Source organism: Nothoprocta perdicaria, unplaced genomic scaffold (assembly GCF_003342845.1).
Source record: "Nothoprocta perdicaria isolate Ctin4 unplaced genomic scaffold, notPer1 scaffold_18, whole genome shotgun sequence".
NCBI lineage: Eukaryota > Metazoa > Chordata > Aves > Tinamiformes > Tinamidae > Nothoprocta > Nothoprocta perdicaria.
The window spans coordinates 5,533,535-5,552,776 of NW_020454982.1; the positions used below are offsets into that span (position 1 = coordinate 5,533,535).

Below are 19,242 nucleotides of genomic sequence, written 5' to 3' on the forward strand. Positions count from 1 at the left end.
ATTAACATCTTTTTAAAAGTCTGATAACCGAATAGAGACTGATGCCTGAAACTACCTGACTGGTGCCAAAGGGCTGACTGGAAAGCGTTGGCTGAAATGCTGTTTAAGCTTGTGTGCACTTTGAGCTTACAGCTGCATTCTTAGTAGAAGATTGAAATACTTTTGCACAATGCTGATGTAAAAATACATAGTGTGTCTCAGAGTATGAATTGAAGGCACTTGGATTTGATTTTGCTTCCACATTTTTTTTAGCAAATATATTATAATATTGAACTGTATTAGTTCTAATATTGATCTCTATACTCTATAATATTGAACACTATTTAGCTTTGGGAAATGGATCTGAAATGTTAATGAGTGAGAATATTTTTTAAAAATTACATGCTACTCTTCAGTAGCATGTAATTACATTGCTACAAAAATTACATTGCTACTTAATAATTAACTTGGAACCTAAAAATGATGCTACAGTAGTTGCTATTTTGTTGCCTTGTTTCTCTTTCTTTTCTGTCTTTTTGACTCATCCTTCTTTTTTCCTCTTTAGACTCCATGAAGAAATTATTGACTTTTATAAGTATATGTCTCCCAGACCTGAAGAAGAGAGAATGCGGATGGAAGTGGTGAACAGGATAGAAAATGTTATAAAAGAGCTCTGGCCTAATGCAGACGTGAGTAGGATATTCTTCTAGCTGTTAAAATATAAAAACAATATTCTGTGCAGCTTGGTTTATGAACACTGAGTAATGAAAATACTTCCAGGTTCCCAAAAAAAAAAAAAAAAAAAAAAAGTTTTCTGGTCAAATGAGTGAGGTGATCCTCATTTCTAGAATAACATAGCTCAAGAGTATCAGGAGTGATCTTTGACCCTGTCACGATAAAAGATAGTGTTTTGAATGGCTAACTTTAACCCACTGTTTGTTTCTTCTTAGTCTGCTTTTTTGAACATATGTTAAGGAATTGGCACATTATAACTGCCAGAATGCTACAGAAGCTATGTGTGTTGAGTTGTATAGAGTATATCAATGTATATCGTTGTATATGTATTAACTTGTTGTGGATAAAGTATTAATGATACTAAATGGAAAGAGGCGCACTCCTCTCAAACGCCCCCTTTGTACAGCTATAAAGGGTAGGTGCAGTTAACACTTAAGCTAATCACTTGATCTCTAAGGAAAAGCAATAGCCTTTCAATGTGGGCTGTGTCAGAGTCTTTACGCTATCGCAGATGTCTTATGGAGCTCTCCTAACCCAGGGAAAGCAGAGTAGGCCCCACTTAAGAGCGGGAATAACAAGGTGCTGGTGTGACAGGGTGTAATTTGGGAGCAGTGCAAGTGCAAAATAGTCCTTAGTGTGGTAGACCCTGCCAAAGGCTTGTGGTAGGATTTCACCAAAATAACTGATTGCTTCAGCCTGAATAGGGTATCCGTGTTTCCTGGATGCGTGTGTGTTGCATTTGGGGGTGAATGGACTTAGTACCATGAGATCTTTCTTTACCACTAACGCTCTGTATGGGACACAAGGACTTTGAGATATATACATTCTAAGTATTTGTAAGGCACAATCCATAAGTACTAGATTTTGAATATTGATCTTTTATTAAATAAAAATTGCCTTTCTCCCCTCCCACCATAGTCTTTGGGCCTCCGAGAACTCTTTGTTTAGCTTTAAAAATGTTTTTCTGTAACCATAACCTTTTTAAGAGGAAACAAGTTACAAATCCTCATCTTTTTTTCTTATTCAAATATACATTTTATTTCTTTGCCCAAGGGTCTACAAAAACCCATTACAAAATTCAGTTGACAGCCTGCCAGGATAGCATCCCATAGCATCAGCAAGGGATAGAGCCTGGGTAGGTGAACTGCGGAGGGGGACAAAACCTGTCTCGTCTGCTGGGCTCAAGGCAAGTGTTCAACAGCTGTATCCAGCTGCCAGTCAGACTTTCAGCAGCAATTCCCAATTCCCAGTGCCAGGGCTGATGCCGTTTCACATCTTCCTTAGCAAACCGGATGCTGAGGCAGAACCTTGGGAAGTTAATGAATGACCCCAGGCTGGGGAGAGCTGCTGACACGGTGGAGTGTTTGGCCACGGCTCAGGCTCAGCAAACTGGAGAAGTGAACTGAAACGTTGTGAAGTCCAGCAAACGTATGGGAGAAATCTTGTGCTTGGGGTTGCATAGTCCCAAGTGGCAGGGCAGGCTGAGAACTGAACTTTGGAGGAGCAGTTTTCCAGCAAAAAGGTTTGGGAGTCCTGGCAAGCAAGTCAAATGTGCTTCAGCAGGCACAGGCATGAGCAGTTGACTGCTGGGCTTAGCTGCAACATCACTTAGAAGATGTATCAAGAGTTGGAAAGTGAGGTTTCACTTTTCAGTTAGTGCCAATTAAAACTACCATCACCCTCTTTCTTCACTGTGCTTCGAAATACAGAGAGTAAGAACATCCCAGCTTCCTTTTCTCAAGGCAGTGACTGCTCCCCTAAGTCTGTATTTTGTGTGAAGTTGAAAAGTATAGGGGAAGAATTCTCCACTTGTACATCCTTCTGCCTGGTTACAATCTGTAGTGTTGTTTTTCTAATACTTACCTTACAGAACTATTTGGGGATCTGATCCACTGTGTTCGACTTGAACAGTTTTTTTGTTGTAATCTTTTAGTCTTTTGAGTTAATCACTAACCTTTTCAAAGTTAGTGCCGGTTTAGCTACTTTTGAGATTTAAGAATGTGCTCTGAGAAGGTGGAGTGGTATTCAGTCCAATGTCCTTAGCTTTAGCTGTCGTGCGCAGTGATAAGTTAATGTTTAAGCTGCTCATTTTGATTCTTAGATGCAGCAAATAAACTTTGAAATTAAACTTAACACATTTATTTCAGTTTCTCACAAAAGCACTCAAATTTAAGACATACGCATGCTGTTAAAAATAGGATACTGTGAAAAGTGAATCAGGCCTAGTGAGACAAACTGAATTGTGTGTAGTGTGTGTGTGTGTGTGTACGTATACTTTTTTTTTCTTGTTCCGCTTATGAAAAGGCTGAGAAAAAGCAGATGAAGGGGAGTAAAACTAGGTAGCCTAAACTGCTACTTTATTTATAGAAGTTAGCAATTGTGTAGTTGTGTCATTTGCTCTCTTACTCAAGGGGAATGTGCTTAGAAGGAAACATTCCTAGTAAGTGAGAAATGTTCTTGGCATCAGCAAGGCTCTGGCCATAAAAAAGGCTTTAATTATGCTTAAACTGAACAACCCCAAATGCTAAATTGAAACATTTTAAGTCAAAGATATATGAGCAGTTAAGTATTAAAATTTGTATTGAACATACATTCCACTGTGCAATTACCTGCATGTTACATTTGAAATGCTTCGTGTCTGAATATTGCATATTGTACTTTAGTTACAAAAATATTATGAAATAGTATCGACAAACTAGAGAATATTTAAGGCTTTAACTTAATTGTGTAAAGGAAAGAGGAATTTAAATTGGCTATGGGTAGGGTATTGTTTTGATTGAGGGGATTTTGGTAGCAAGGGCTTAGGAAGCTTGAGTGAGTTTTCAAGACCTGGTGTGCATAGTGAGGACCTATTTGGAGACGTGCCATAATTAAGGCTCCTTCAGGAACTTTAGACTACGCCATGAACAGATTTGCCAACATATAGGATAAGTACTAATTCTAACATGCAGCAATAGCAGTAGTCTATTATATAGTACTATGAAGTATTAAGTTTTCCTATGAGTGCAAACATACATCTCTAGCTACGAAGCTAAAAATGTAAATGGCAATGCTTAGCATATCACAAAAAAACTGTTTTTTCACATTTTTTAATGATGTAATAGTATCCTGAATCTTATATTTTTGAAGATGTAAATAATTGCAGAGTTCCAATGACCTATGCTTTGATCAGATAATAAATCAAAACCTTCAGCAATTTTCATTCTGTTTTCCCCACTCCTCCATCTCTCCAGATTTGATCAGAGAGGGATTGAAGAGTGGGTGTGGATTCCTTTTATAATAATTCAGTAGTTCTCACACTCCAGTTTATTGTATAATAGCAGATGTTGTCTCATTCCTTTCAGAAGAGGTCATATATGTTGTATCAGTAAGTTTATGAATACTTTCAGGGCTGTTTATTCAATAAAGGCTTTTTTTGCTGTTCTGTTGAACACTTATTTTTGATAGTGTGAAAGCATATTTGGATTTCTCTGAATTCCTGAGCAGTGTTTGTTTTATTGTGCAAAAGCGCTTTCAAGACATTTTTGATGGGGGAATAAATCATGATTTAGCTGAATCAAAATAGAGTTTGACAGAAGATGTCTTTATTATTGTTGTGGATTAAAATGGTTGTTATTATTATTATGATTATTATTATTGTTATTGTGTTCTTTGCTGTTTTTATTGTTTTATAGTTTTTTCAAAATTTTATGATTTTTTTTCAAAATCTAGTAAAATATTGATGGCTTTTTCTGTGGCATTTTTTAGTGTGAGAAGCAATGAACTTTTGAAATTAAATTTGCTGCAAGTGTGTTTTTTGTTGGAGCATGTAAAATGCATAAAGTAACCAAGAGGGAGGCCTCATGCTGCTGCTTAGAGCCTGTATTAAAGTATCTAGACACTTATTTGCAGAACAGCTTCATTTTCTCTTCCTCCTTTTGCTGTCTCCAAAGAGAAAAGTGTAAGAAGTGGGTCGCTTTCTAAATAAATCAGTGGAAACTGAGGTAGTGTATGAGGCTGACTTGTGCAGAATATCTTCCTCTGTTCAGTGGCTCCAGGAAACGCATCGGAATTGGAAGACTCTCTGGCTAAAAATTACTACACATTTGAAATAATGTAATTTTACATTTTACAAATGTGAAAGTATACAAATGTTCTCAAAAAATGCCTTAAAAAGTGAAGTTTACAGTTGGAGACATGAAAGCAAAAAAAAAAAAAAATTAAAAATAATAATTTGAACGATTACTGTTTTCTTATGTTCTGTCATTCTTCAGTATTGTAAAACCTTATGTTCTACAGTTTTATGCCAGATCTGGTTCTGTGAAATTTCTTGTATTAGAAAGAGGATTGCAATAGAAAAATCAGTGTAGTTATTAAAGTTATTTCCATACTTTCACAGGAAATAACCAGGAAGATTAATATGGTATAAAGAGACAAAAATCTTACTTAACAGTACTTACAGTAACAGTACTTACTTAACAGTACTTAATCTTGCTTAACTTAATCTTACTTAAAATCTTACTTAAAATACTTACAGAAAGGAGTGCGTGATTTTCATGTTAGCAATACCAAAGTCTACCAATGGAGGGAAGCAATGGTCAACCTTTATTAGCTATTTGATAAGAGTGTTTTTGGTGACATTTTCTGATATCCTGTTCTTGGTTTTTTCAGGTGCAGATATTTGGAAGTTTTAAAACTGGTTTATATTTACCTACAAGGTTAGTAGTTTTGCAATGTAAATTCTGTAAGAGAAAAAGATGGAAGATACCCTTGCAGTGATTTATCTCCTAGTATTTGTGTTATTGTGTGTTTACTTGTTAAATTAAGAAAGTGTTAAGCTATTAATATTCTCCCAAATATATGGAAATATAATAATTAACACTATTAACTATGATACAGATGTCTGTATAGGGTTGTGAATGTTAAATATTTGAATTATTGCATTATCACAAAAGGCTTATTTTCTTTTTTAGCATTCATTAAATGACTGAACCCAAACTGGTTGAGGCTGACCTTAAAGGAAAAGCTAAATTTCATCATTCCCACACAAGATTAAATCAAAATATTTAGTGTTATCTTATTAATGCTAATACAAGTAATGAAGTTAAATAGTATACATAGATTACATATAAACTTCTGTGATTACATATAAACTTCTGTTTTGTTCCCTCAATTTTCTTCTGTGAAACCTATACAATAGCCAACCTCTATGTTCAAAATTCATTACTAGTTTTCATAAAGAAAGGTCATACCTGAATGATGCTGAAATTTTAGAGATTTTTAAGTTCTTTAAGATTTTTAATTACTGATAATGAAATAGAATAACAAGATTTAAGTGACTTCGGGGGATAAATCCATTGATATAGTAGAATACTGAGGTTAACAATTGAATTCAATTTTGTAGCTATTCCAAGGTATTCTTTGAGAGCCTGGGGAATTAATACCTATTACTGACTGTCAGTGAAAGTTTCATCTCCTTTTGAAAAGAAAACATCTATAAGATGATCAAAGATTCTGTATGGACAGTTTCTTATCTAAGGACTTGCAACACTGAATAGCTGAGTGTTTTTCTGGAAAGTCTCAAGTAAAGTCTCATCTACAAATACATATTAGCTTTTTACAAGTGTCCTTTGCCTTTTTTTGTTATTTTAAATATGTTTTATTAACTTTTTGATGGTGTTAATGAGAGAGATGCTGTTATTTATGTGACTGATAACTACAGTTCTTTAATGTTTTAAAGATTAAAACAAGCAAACATGCACAAACTTACAAAAAACCCTTTCCCGTGGCAGTACTAGTCAAACTTTAAAATCAACCCAAATTCACGGACTTGTTACTAACTGGCCATTACCTTCTAACAGAGCTTCCCTTTGTCCTGTTTTTCCCCCGCTCTTCAGTAAAACTGTATAGCTAATCTAGATTTCAGGATCTTGAATTTAGAAAGACCTACCCCGTGTTTCTAATTCTGTTACTCTGTGTTAGAATTTGTCTAATATCCTTTTACTTAAGCTGATGTTGAAGATTTGGATACGCGCTTGTTCAGCTGCTGGATCTCAGTGTTATCTCGCAGGTAACACGTGTTCCCAAGGTGATAAGAGCTGCGCTTTGAGTTCTCGGTGTGCAGGGAAGTTCTCCCCTCCTGCGGGGTCCGCACGGTTGGCGTAGGCGGGTGAGGAGCGGCGGGCGCCGCTCGTGCTCCTCGGGCGGCCTGGGGAGCGGCGGCGCCGCGGCCCTGTTGGCGCCGCCGTGGCCACCTCGGCCGCTGCTCCCTGCGGCTCGCGGTGACAGACGTGGTGCTGGGGCAGCTGGGCGCTTCGAGGTTGTGAAAGCTGTGCTGTTGGAGAAGAGGCACCCCTGCAAAATCCACCTGAAAAGTGGATTTTTTTTGATGTTTTTATACCATCCAGTTTTCCATGCTGCTGAAGTAGCCTGTAGTGTGACCATAGGGTCGTGCTGGCTTCCTTTGCACTCCCTGGCCAAGCAGGGGCAAGTTGAGGGGAAAAAGTCAGAGGGGCAAGAAGGAGGAGCTCAGGATCACGACGGTGAAGAAGGCTGGTTCAGTTGGGATCATGACAGCAAAGAAGGCTGGTTCAGTTGGGCCGCCAGTCATGCTTTGAATTTGAGTTTAGGCCTTGAGATAAGGGCTGAGGTACCTCCATAGTGCAGTGAGGCATGGGAGTCTGGTAGGAGAAAGGCAGAGGGAGGGAGAGCTCCTTGCTTGAGCTGGGCTAGAGTGAAGTTGCTCAGGTGCTTTGGTGTCATTAGCAGCCGGTTGCTCCCTGAAGTCATCAGTTGCTCCCTGAAGTCATCCTTGCCAGACCTGTAGTTTCTCTTTCCTGCTCCCTGGGTACTACCCGCCAGCCACTGGCCATGTGCCAATGCTGGGGCACTCCCTGCCCAGAAAACCAGCCCCAAGCAGTAACATGGTGGGGAATTAGCCCCAGAAGTTGGCTTTTTTGGCTTTATTTTCTTGATGTTCTAGCGAGGAGAGGGTTTTTCCAGAATTTTCAACTGCTTTACTGTGTGTTAGACAAATAACAGACCTTGGAGGAGGGAGAAGACAGGAGCTGACGGTGGGAAGGGTGATGAGGACTTTGCTTCTAGGTGGCAAATTGTTAAATTAATGCAGCCCTAAGGAGGTGATTAAAAGTTCACTTTGTGCTGGCAGCATGGCCGGAGGAGATGAACCTCTGCCTCTGGCAACCCAGTTGATCTGTATGTACGTCTGTCCCTTCCTCTTTGTAATCTGAAATGTCTCATGTATGCCAGAGTGTAAGGGTTTCCCTACCACCATGCCAGCCTAAGAAATAAGAAGACATTGTTTGGTTGAGCTGTATTCCATCACCTTTCTCATTATCTGTGGAAGTGTGTTGTCTATAAGTGTGTATTTTTTTTTAATTTGAATATTCCTATTTTTCTTTCCATTTCAGTGATATTGACTTAGTTGTATTTGGAAAATGGGAGACGTTACCTCTTTGGACCCTGGAAGAAGCTCTTAGAAAGCACAATGTTGCAGATGAAAATTCAGTGAAGGTTTTAGATAAAGCAACTGTAAGTTTGGGGAAAGAGGGTACTCTTACTGTTCTAAGTTAAATTTGTAGTCCGGGAAAGATATCAGTTAAACAGAAGAATTTTCATAAGCAAAAACTACTTTGAATGTACATTCAGGCTAGAGTAGTCTATTTTAGTCATGGTTTTCTTGCAGTTGAAATAATTGATGCAACTTTAATGGAAGCATGTCTTCCATTAGGAAAATCTTGGGTGCACAGCATACATGTACGTACATGTACAAGTACAGTCATGTATAAAATACAGTGGTATTTCTTGCAGGATAGGCTTAATTCCACTATACTTTTCTGCCTTTGTGAAAAAGTTAATTGTTATAGCACTTAGGACTACCGGGATTTAGACAAGTCTAACTGATAGCTATTGTTACTAGAGAGATTTAATGTGGAAATTAATGCGGTTTTGATAAGGAATCAGTGTATGTTTTGTTCTCATAACAATATCTGTAGTTTGTATCAAGATATCTTTATTTCTGAAGTATTTGTCTCCCTCTGGCGTTTGTTTTTCCACTGCAACTATACTTTACACCAGAAACTGGCACTAAAAACAATGTAAAATAAGTCACTTTGCAGCTGAAGTGTTGCATTTTGTTAAACAGTATTGTAAATTGAAAATAACTTTTATTAACTGAAAAAGCACAGTTTATATAAACACTGACAAGGAGAGAGTTCTTAAATAGGTAAGAGCTCTGTTTATCTACCCCCTTTCTATAAATCCATAAAAAAAAAAAATTCAATTTTACTGGTGCATATTATTAATGAAAGTAAGAGTGTCTTGGAAACGTGTGTTGACTTGATTTCTGTCTCTTTTGACAGGTACCTATTATTAAACTGACAGATTCCTTCACTGAAGTAAAAGTTGATATCAGCTTTAATGTGCAGAATGGGGTTAAAGCAGCCCAGCTCATCAAAGATTTTATCAAGGTTAGGCCACACTTTAATAGGATTAGAGATGAATTAGATTTATTTGGACTGCATTCTCACTACAGATAGAGATTGACTCACTGTGCTATTTTTTGCCATACAATTGTAAGTTCTTAGTCTTTAAATATATTTTTTATAGGGCATGAAGATAGTAAAATGTATGCAGAAGGTACATGTAAAGAAGATGAATGATACAACGGCAAAGGAAAAAATACACGAACACCAGTCTTGAATGCTGTGTTCTTAGAACAGGTTCCTTGAACCTAAAATCAGTGATGCTATGCATTGGTGCAGTATTGTTTCAGGAATTATATTGCTCTATTGTAAATACTATTTCAGCATACAAAGGCCAATTAACCAAGACTTAATAGTTTGTTGTTCAGAGAGTCATCTGTAGGTGTAGCCTGGGTACTATTGCAGGCTCCTCACGTGGCGGCTCTTCTGTCTGTCTGTCTGTTTCGGTGGCAGCCCAGGCCAAGGCTGCCCAGCTGCACCGTGTCCAAGCAGCCTTGGGCAGTTCTCTTGGGTCTTTGTCTCACTTGACATCTTTGGCTGGGTTTTCAAGTTTTGTGCTTTAAGAAATGTTTCTTCCTCTTTGAGTTATTCAGGAAGTCTGAGGCAACTGAGGCCTTAATTAAGGGTTTGCAGACACCTGAGGAGAATCCGGTCTCCGGATTTTGGTATATTTTTATACCCAGCATACCACGCTGTGAATGTAAGACCGTAATAGTTTAGAAAGGCAAACTTGTGATCTTTGGTCAAGTAGGGCCAAAGTACTACCAGCCCTTTTTGCTGCCTGGGATAAGGTTTGGATAGCCCAATTCTTGGAGAAATTCTTCTTTCTCCCTTGATCTCTTGTAATCATGGATACTGTGATCCCACCTCCTCTCTGGTGCCACCAAACTTCTTTAGCTCTGTATTGATGGGTGGGTACAGAGGCAGGAGTAGCCCCAGGACCCACTGCTGTCCAAACCCTTCCCATCCTCTGCCTGTGTGCCCCGTGCACATCTACTGGGGAGCCCAGGGGGACAAACCTGTATGGTAAGTAGTGACTGTCTTGAAGCATCTTCTGAGTGTAGTTATTAGGAAGGAGAGCACCTCAAGTGTGATTATTTGCATGAAAAAAATCTCAGTTGTTTTGGGAAAGTCTCAGCTGTTTGGGTATCTTCATAGTTTTTCCTTCATTTTTAGTATGTGAAAAGCAAGTATATTTATGAATTCAAATAAAATTGCCTTCCTTTTAGGAACTGAATTAGTAATTTTTTCCATTGTTTGTTTGTCACACAGTTGAAGAGATCTTGATCGCAGGCAGATCTCCTCTAAATCAGTTACTAAAATCAGTGGTATAGAACTGTACTTAATTTTGGGACGGATGGCTGTCTGCAGTGTGCTTTTTAGTATTACTGTGCTAACACCTCTGCTTTTCCTCTTTTTCTTTTTCAGAAATATCCTGTATTACCTTATCTAGTTTTAGTCTTGAAACAGTTCCTGTTGCAGAGGGACCTTAATGAGGTGTTCACAGGTGGAATTGGTTCTTACAGTCTGTTTTTAATGGCTGTCAGTTTCCTTCAGGTAAACGAAATGAATAAAGTGCATGAGATTAATCTGTGCTATACTGGGAGAATGAAAACTGCAAAATAGCTAATTGTTTTCTTCTTTATCAACTGTGTTTTGTTGCACTAAATTTCATCGCATAACTGCGTGTATGCGTGTTAATATATGTACTTCTCTAGTATTTAGTATTTTAAAGTTTAAGCTCTGCATTGGAGCTCAGTGCATGCTGAGCATTATTTACCTTGTCTGATGAGAACAAAGCAAATAGATGCAGCAGGCATATGGGTTTGTGAGAAAATCCCCAACTCTTTTTGCAAAAACTGATCTGATATCCAGGCAAGTTTGATAACAATTACAAACCGGTTCATGATCTTTTCGGCCACATACTTAACAGTAGAGAGCATCATTTAGATAGCTGTGCAATTTAAAATGATATTTTTATTCAAACCTAGATTTGTGAAGTTCAGATTGATTCTGGAATTCTCGTTTTTGCTTTTTTTAAGCAAACCCTGTGATTAGTACTTATAAGTTCGCTTACTCATCCTAAAGTTATAAATATGAAAACATTGATCATTGCCTGCCATATTGATAGGAGATGATTAGTTTGTAAACATTTTGCTGATGCTAGTCTTTTAAGTATGCAGAACTGCTTTATTAAGAAAAATCACTATTTTAGATATGCTTGCTGTGAAATAGCAAAGAATGTAAAAAGTTAACAGAAAAGGATTTAAAAGGCTCTTGAAACCTGGACTTCTATGCAAATGTTATCTTCTTTTTTCTTCCACTCTCTTCTTAATAGCTGCATCCCAGGGAAGATGCCTGCATGCCCAATGCCAACTATGGTGTTCTTTTAATAGAATTTTTTGAACTATATGGACGTCACTTCAATTATTTGAAGACTGGAATCCGAATAAAGGATGGTGGTTCTTATGTTGCCAAAGATGAAGTACAAAAAAGCATGCTGGATGGCTATAGACCATCAATGCTGTATATTGAGGATCCGTTACAGCCAGGTATCCCCGTACTCCAAGATTTAACATACTGAATAAGTAAGAAGTTGGAGAAAGGCTTAATGCAAAGGAGTTAAACCAAAGAGTAGTTTAAAAGGAATTAATCTAGAATTCCTAGCAGCAGTTACAGTGCCATCCAAGAGTGTGCCTTTGCTGCACTCAGGGTGTGCCAAACTGCTTTAATGTCTGCTCTGAGAGCAGCAGTAAGGATGCAGGAGTGGGGCCTGGATGTACACAAGTATATGTGCTTTAACCTTTCAGGGTAGCACCTGTCTGTATCACTGTTGCGCCTTATAATACACATACGCACGAAAGCTCTGCTGGCTTGGTTTTTATAAGGTCATGTAGATGTGATTTCATTGCTGCACTTCTGTTAAGGTTGAACTTTGGTATACATGGATTGCTCTTAAAATAGAATATGAAATGTTGTTTATGGCAAAATTTATTGATAACTTATTTGAAAATGCCATCCAGAATAGTAGTTTTATTTGTAATGTGTACAGTACCTGCTTTTTCATGTATTGCACTTTTACCTGGACTTGGGTAATGTAAATATCTATAGCTCTTCTAAGCTCTTTCATATACTTATGCTTCAGTAATGTTTTTGTATCCTACAAGATATGACTGCAATCATTTGGGACTTAAGAGCAATTTAAAAAAAAAAAACCTATCCCCTGTCTGAAAATAACCATAGTCTCAGTTTTATTATGTCTAATTGTATTCTTATTTTAAGGTAATGATGTTGGGAGGAGTTCATATGGTGCCATGCAAGTGAAACAGGCTTTTGATTATGCCTATGTTGTTTTGAGCCATGCAGTTTCCCCAATAGCTAAATATTATCCTAACAACGAAACTGAAAGGTAAATTTTATAAGTCTACATTTCAGATATTCATTGTATATTTTATTGTGTCCTTAAAGCTAATTTTTGTCTGTTCTGATTTACAGTATATTAGGTAGAATAATTAGAGTGACACAAGAAGTTGCGACGTACAGAGACTGGATATCAAAGCAGTGGGGAATGCAAAGTAGGACTGAGTCTTCGTGCAACGGTAAGATGTGACTGAGTGTGGCTGCACAGGGGGAAGCTCTGCATTTTTTGGGATGTGTAGATTTTCTTGCTGCTGGTTTTGACCCACAAGTGATGCATGCATTTTAACTTTACTTTTAGGGTAAGTGCTGAAGTAATGCACTCGGTGTGCCTTCATCCAGAACAACTTAGAGTTGTAGCAGAATGAAAGGACTATACCATACTTTTTTCTATCACTTTTAGGGTTATAGATTTAGTATAGAGATCTGTAAAGAGGGCTGGCTTATGATTAATTTTATACTCTTGTCAAAGCTTAGTCGGAGAAGATGACACAGCCGCCCACTGTTTGTGCTGTGTTGGTTTTTGTCTGTTTGTTTCCAGAGCCTTGTCAGCAAGTTGCTTCCCACATTCCCTGTAAACGGGACGTGCTCCTGGACTGTTTTGTTTTATTAGCCTGCAAACTTTTGCTATGGGCACCGGTAATGGCAAGCAGCCACAGCTCAGTCCTCCCAATTTCCACAGTAATGCTTTCTGCCTGATACAATGTATATATTAAACTCCACATATGAATGTACATAATATGTTACATACATTTTCCCGAAAGCCAGTTCAGTACACGTTAGTCATGTCCTGAGCTGCTGATCTGACTTGATATTTGCTTTCTAAAGTGTTTAAAAAAGAAAAAAAGAAAAAAAAAAAAGTACTGTCATTTATATGAATAACAGTTTCTGGGGATAGAAAGAAGTGTTAACGCCTAGTGCTCACATGTCCTGTGAAACAGAGGAGCGTGATAAAAGTAACCCTATTAGGAACATAGTGGTGGTAGCTACAGCCGTCATCTTCCAGATCTGGTTTAGATTTAAGCCCTGATTGTTTTTATTACTTTCATTTTCCTAAGAAGCAGTCATTCAATTTAGGGCATCATGCAAAATAACCAGACTTAAGCAGGAGTTCTTTTGATCCCAGCAACTCCAGCAGAAGACTGGGAGCTACTGAGTACTGAATGCACAGGAGCAGTATTTAAAGCTCGATAGTTGCTATGGCATGAAATGGTTTTCTGCAGCACCTCAGAGCTCTGTTGCTGCCCTCCACCCTCCCCATTCTTTAATTTCCTTCTCGAGCTGTAGCTAGTGCAGGCTGATTGTCAGTGTACAAGGGACCCTGCCATGAAACTGCCACCTCCTCTGCATGGTGCTCGCTGCACACAGTAGACACATGCATGCGTGTGTGCACACATGGCAAGCAGATACGTGCACAAGTGTGTGTCCTTGTGATGCTGGCTCTGATAGGTGTGTAATAGCTGACTGTATATGTATGAGTGCAGCATTTTAGCTGTTAATGTGTGCTGATGTTTCTGGTTTGGTTTTGATAGGTAACGGAGTAACCTTGATAGTAGATACGCAGCAGCTGGACAAATGCAACAATAATCTCTCTGAAGAGAATGAAGCACTGGGAAAACCTAGAAATAAAACTTCAGAAACACTTAGTAAACATTCTTCAAATTCTTCATCAGGTCCCTTATCATCATCATCATCTACGTTGTCCAGCTCTAGTGATGTAGTAAGTATTGGACTTTTGTTATGTTTTTCCCTTACACATATTGGCAGGGAATACATTTGGAAAGCTCGGAATTCGAGTGTGTTTTTTATCCAGAATCCTGATTTGCATAAGTGCATATCTCTTATGCAATTTTGTATGTAAATTGCAGTGTATTCTCTGACACAACACATGTAGAAAGTGAGTACAGTAAATACGAACTTGCTTAGCCATCTCTGGGAAAACTGTCTTTCAAAAAAGACGTGTAGTGCTAAGCCCTGTATATTAAAAACAGCAAGAACAAAAACTTACAGCACAAAATTCCCTGTGAACATTTGTTTGAATGGAAATTCTATTTTAAAATGAACAAATAAAGGATAAATCCCCAAATGAGAACATGCATCAATACCTTTTTTTTTATCTGTTTATTTGGGAAGAATTCTGGATTGAAAAAGTTTTGATATCTAATAAAATAAAGGCATTTTAATTTAAGTTCACTCCATTGTTGGATTTAACTTTAAGAAAAACTCACTTATTTCTAAGGAAAAAAGAAATCACTAATACTTTAAATTTTCCTGAAGGATTCTGATGGAACACCTTGCAAAACCTCTAAACAATTGAGTTGTCGTCAGTCTACCACAAACAGAGTGGGGTCACAAGAAGTATCACTGGAATCCTCCCAATCAAGTGGGAAAACACAAAATAGCCAAACAGCCAGTACATCCAGCAACACGAACAAATCGCAGGTTTGTGAACTGTAAAAAGCAAGCAAACAATCAAAAAATAAAACCCAGCTATGTAGAATATATTAATATATTAATGCCTTCTATAGAAGGGTAGCTTTTTCTGGGAGGAAAACGCTCTATTTTTCTCTTCCCCTTTAGCCCATTAGAAAGCTTGGAGCACAAATTATGTCTAAAATGACCTGATTCTCTGTTAGGCTTACAGAGAATTTTTTAACAATGGTTTTCACAGACTTAAAACAAAGTTGCATTGCCATTTATTTGATCTGGGAAATGTAGGTTTGTCAGCAGCATACTGTGTTGTGTAAAATTCCTCTGTGCAAAAAATCATTTCAGTCTGGTCTTTACTGCAAAATATACCAGTGCTAGCAAGTCTTGCTTATGGTTAGTGAAAAATATTTAGCAGAAATGTGTACTGAGACTAGACTGGCTGCTGTGTTAACTTGTGATACTTTTTGAAGAGCATTTGATGAAGGGAGATGGAGGTGCGTAAAATTCCCTATCATTTTCCCTCAGGGCAGATACAAGTGGTGAGGACTGTATGCCGTTAAGGCATTTCTCATGTTGAGGAATGCTTTGACAAGTCAAGCTGAACAACTGGATATAAACTGTTTTTTATTATTATTATATAATCCAGCATATAATACTGTTCATTCACTTATATTCATAATATGTAATATTATTACTTGTTTCAACCTCAGGACAGCTTTAATATGTGAAAGATAGCCTGATATTTTCCGATAAATTATTTCTGCACACTAGTTCCTGGAAAATTTCCTGCCTCCAACTTGCTGTCCATCTGTAGCTGGTATTGACAGTGTTTGCAGATCAGGCCTCACAGTTACTCTGTGCTCATACGTACTGAGCAGGGGTAGTCCTCTGTTGAGAGGTACTGGAATGTGAATGTGCCCATTTGGAGATACTCTTCAAGTCTTTGAAAAGCTGTAGTGTAAAGTTAGACCTGGTACTAGAGGAACGTTGACCATATTTTGCACAGATGTGATTTGGGCAGACTTCAATGTGTCTCCTTTTGGGTTATGGACTTCTGTTTCTCTAAGGCATTGTACAGTCATTGCTCCTTTTTGCTTGCACAATAATACAGAACTAGTTGCCTGCTTCCTCCTTGGCACTCCCGACTTACTGTGTTCCCTTCTCCTTACAGCATGGATCCACACGGTTATTTCGCTCCTCTAACAAAGGCTTCCAAGGTCCAACAAACTCAAGCCATGGTACCTCAGTCTCAAACAAACAACATCAAGGCAGCAAGTCACACCATCAGTATTTCCATGGCAAAAAGAGGAAACACAAGAGGGATGCGACCCTGTCAGACCTTTGTAGATAGTTGCCTATTTTATGACTGTTCTTCTGTGTGCAATGATCTCATGCTACAGGATAGTTTGATAGTGACTCCTTGGATCTCTTCCGGAGCTTCAGACTGTTCAGACATTGATTAGCAACTGCATTTTTTTTCCCAGCTCGCCACGGAACGGATCATGAAGATTGATCACTGCAAAAAAAAAGAGGAAAAAAAAAAAAAAAAGAAAAAGAAAAAAAAAAGAAAAAAAGGAGAAAAAAGGGAAAAAAAAGAAAAAAAGACAAAAAGAGGACAAAGGCTGCTCATTTGATAAGTCATATGCTACAACAGGGTCATTTAGGATATAAAAGCTTGAATGTAAAATAAATGTATCTCCCATCAGCTCATGCTGACCTGTAGGGGTAGTACTCAGTGTGTCTAGGGGGTGGTAACAAACAAATAAAAATATAGGAAAAAAACAAAGAATTGTATTTTGAGGGAAACCCAGCCTTTAAAGGTGAAAGTAATTTGTGCATGATTTTTTTATTATTTTTGCATATACTTACCATTTTATTGTGTATATATAGATGACCATATAGGAAAACTGACATTTGTAATAGTGGATTTGTTAATACTTTTTACATAACATTACTGTTTAAATTGTAAACATAAATTTTTCTCAGGATTAGTTTGGAAAATAATCTGAATTGTCATCTTAACATCGATATAAAGAGACATTACTAGTTATATTGCTCAGAATTTCTTTTTTGGCATTTAAAAGATTTAATAGAACATTTGATCTGCAAAAGTTGTTCCTCTGAAAGAAAAGTTGATGGTGGCAAATGAAGCTTTTCATTTGTATAAAGTGTACATGTACTTTGTGTAGACACTGAGCTTGTCATCTCTGAGATGTAACCTTCACCTTTGTTTTCTAGAGTGCCATCATTTCAGGCAATGGGGTTTTACAGTTGCACCCCTCTCTTCCTCCTCTTAGTAGTGTCATCTCCTGCCCCCCCCTTTTTTATTTAATATAAGCCACTTGGGGTTTTTTTTGTTGGGGTGGTGGTGGTTTCTCTTTGTTTTGTTTTTCAGTTAAAAACAGACAGACAGAAGGACTTGGTTTGTTACAAACGTTTGCATTCCTGGGCTGCTTTAATCCCATGCCTCTTTGTTTGTGCCTTCCCTCCCCTTTTCAGGTCTGGGTTTTTTTTGTCTTTTATATTTTTGCTAACTCCTGTAGGAGATGATAACTGTTAAAGCTTTAAGTAAATTTTACTATTAAAGTATTTTTTCTCACTCCCCTCTTAGGCATTTTTATATTTACATTTAATTATTAAAAAAGAAAAAAACCTTCAGATAACGAACTATATTTTGTATTGCCTTAAAGACCCAAACCTTTCATATCTCCTAGTATTTCTTCATTGAACTAGTTACCATTCATTTAAAGTTGCCATTTGTCTAGTTCCGTCGCACGCTGAGTCTAGGATGCCGTGGATGCCAGGGAGCCGTGTAACACCCGCAGGTACCGTTGGGAAGAGACGCCGGGACACGTCAGTGGTCGGCGTAAAGTGGCTTTGACTTTTCACGTTTCTTTAGAGAGGAAGGAGTCTGTGTTCCTCATACAGAGCTGTATTCAATGCAGCTCTTCTGGAGATGATGCTTTTATAAAAAGTACTGTTAACTTTTAGACATTATCTTTTATATGCATTTACAGAGTACTACAGACCAACTTGACCTTTAGTGGGCACTAATGAGTGCAATGATTTTTAAAGTTAAATAATGCTAAGATAAGACCGGAACTGATGTCATCACTTAAATTAATAAACATTTTCAATGTGTTAAAGTGTTTTACTTCAAAAAGGAAAATAGATATATTCCAAAAATATGAAAAGTCGTAACAGTTACTCAAACACTAAGCTTAAAAGTGATGTTAATTTGACAAATTTTTTTTTTAATTTTAGATTCATGTTGATCAGCTAATTTTATCAACAAGATGTTGAGCTTTTGTTCATAGAACCTAGTAAAAGTTGTACCACATTATGCATAATCACAGTATTTATTTTGTTTTAGATTATTGTGAATGTGTAGACTTATGTTCACCGCTTAGGGAACAATTATTTATAAATTATATTAATCCAGTATTGTTAGCTGCTATTAGCAAAACTGTTCCAAAACTTAATACTTGCAAAGATCCGTATCACATTTACCACACTGAAGTGTTTTTAAAAGAATCACCCTCATTGTTGAAAGCAAATGTACTCTTAGGGTGCAGATATTAGTGTTCCAATAAGCATGTGATAATTTTAAGGTGGTGGTAGCGGGAAGATAATCTTGATTCCATTGGGAATCTTAGGTTTGCCTCAATTTATGGTTTTCATAAATTTAATGGAAAATAGCTTTTCCTGGACTGCTCAAGTTTCTTTTTGGTAAACAGTATCTTTCTAAAAGAAGAAAAAAAAAAAAAAAAAAGGAAAAAAAAAAAAAGGCATGAAGGAAGAATTGAGGCATTTTACATTGCCTCAAAAGACCAGCATTGTATTCATAAAATACTGTATATCTTGCAAATCTTTATTTAAACAGAACAGTTGAACTGTTCGTTTTTCAATCTGAAGTAAAATACTTTCAAGATCTTTTAGTTTGCCTGCTCATTTGTCTTGTACATTTCATCTCTGTATTTGACTCAAGTCTAATTCCTTTTTGAGTTTCAATACTTTTGTGAAGATTTTGTGAATATATGAAAAATAAATGTTTAATCTAACTCCTGCAGTTTATCACCATTCTTGACACTTAACCCTGTTTTTCTCTTGGCAGCACTATGGAAAGAACAGACCCCAGCCTGCTTCGTAACGCTCTTGTGGTAGCTGATTGCCAGCCCCAGCCACGTGTAATTTTGGA

General features: G+C 37.4%; 1 protein-coding gene across 1 annotated transcript; it reads left to right on the forward strand.

The window, feature by feature from the left end:
• The first annotated feature begins 551 nt into the window (after positions 1-551).
• On the forward strand, positions 552-17,270 carry TENT4B (terminal nucleotidyltransferase 4B). Its single transcript, XM_026036470.1, has 11 exons — positions 552-668; positions 5,365-5,411; positions 8,124-8,244; positions 9,075-9,182; positions 10,626-10,754; positions 11,536-11,749; positions 12,480-12,606; positions 12,693-12,796; positions 14,147-14,334; positions 14,892-15,056; positions 16,216-17,270. Exons 1-11 carry the CDS (start codon positions 579-581, stop codon positions 16,393-16,395), a joined length of 1,473 nt encoding a protein of 490 aa, XP_025892255.1. The 5' UTR covers positions 552-578; the 3' UTR covers positions 16,396-17,270.
• The last annotated feature ends 1,972 nt before the right edge of the window (positions 17,271-19,242 follow it).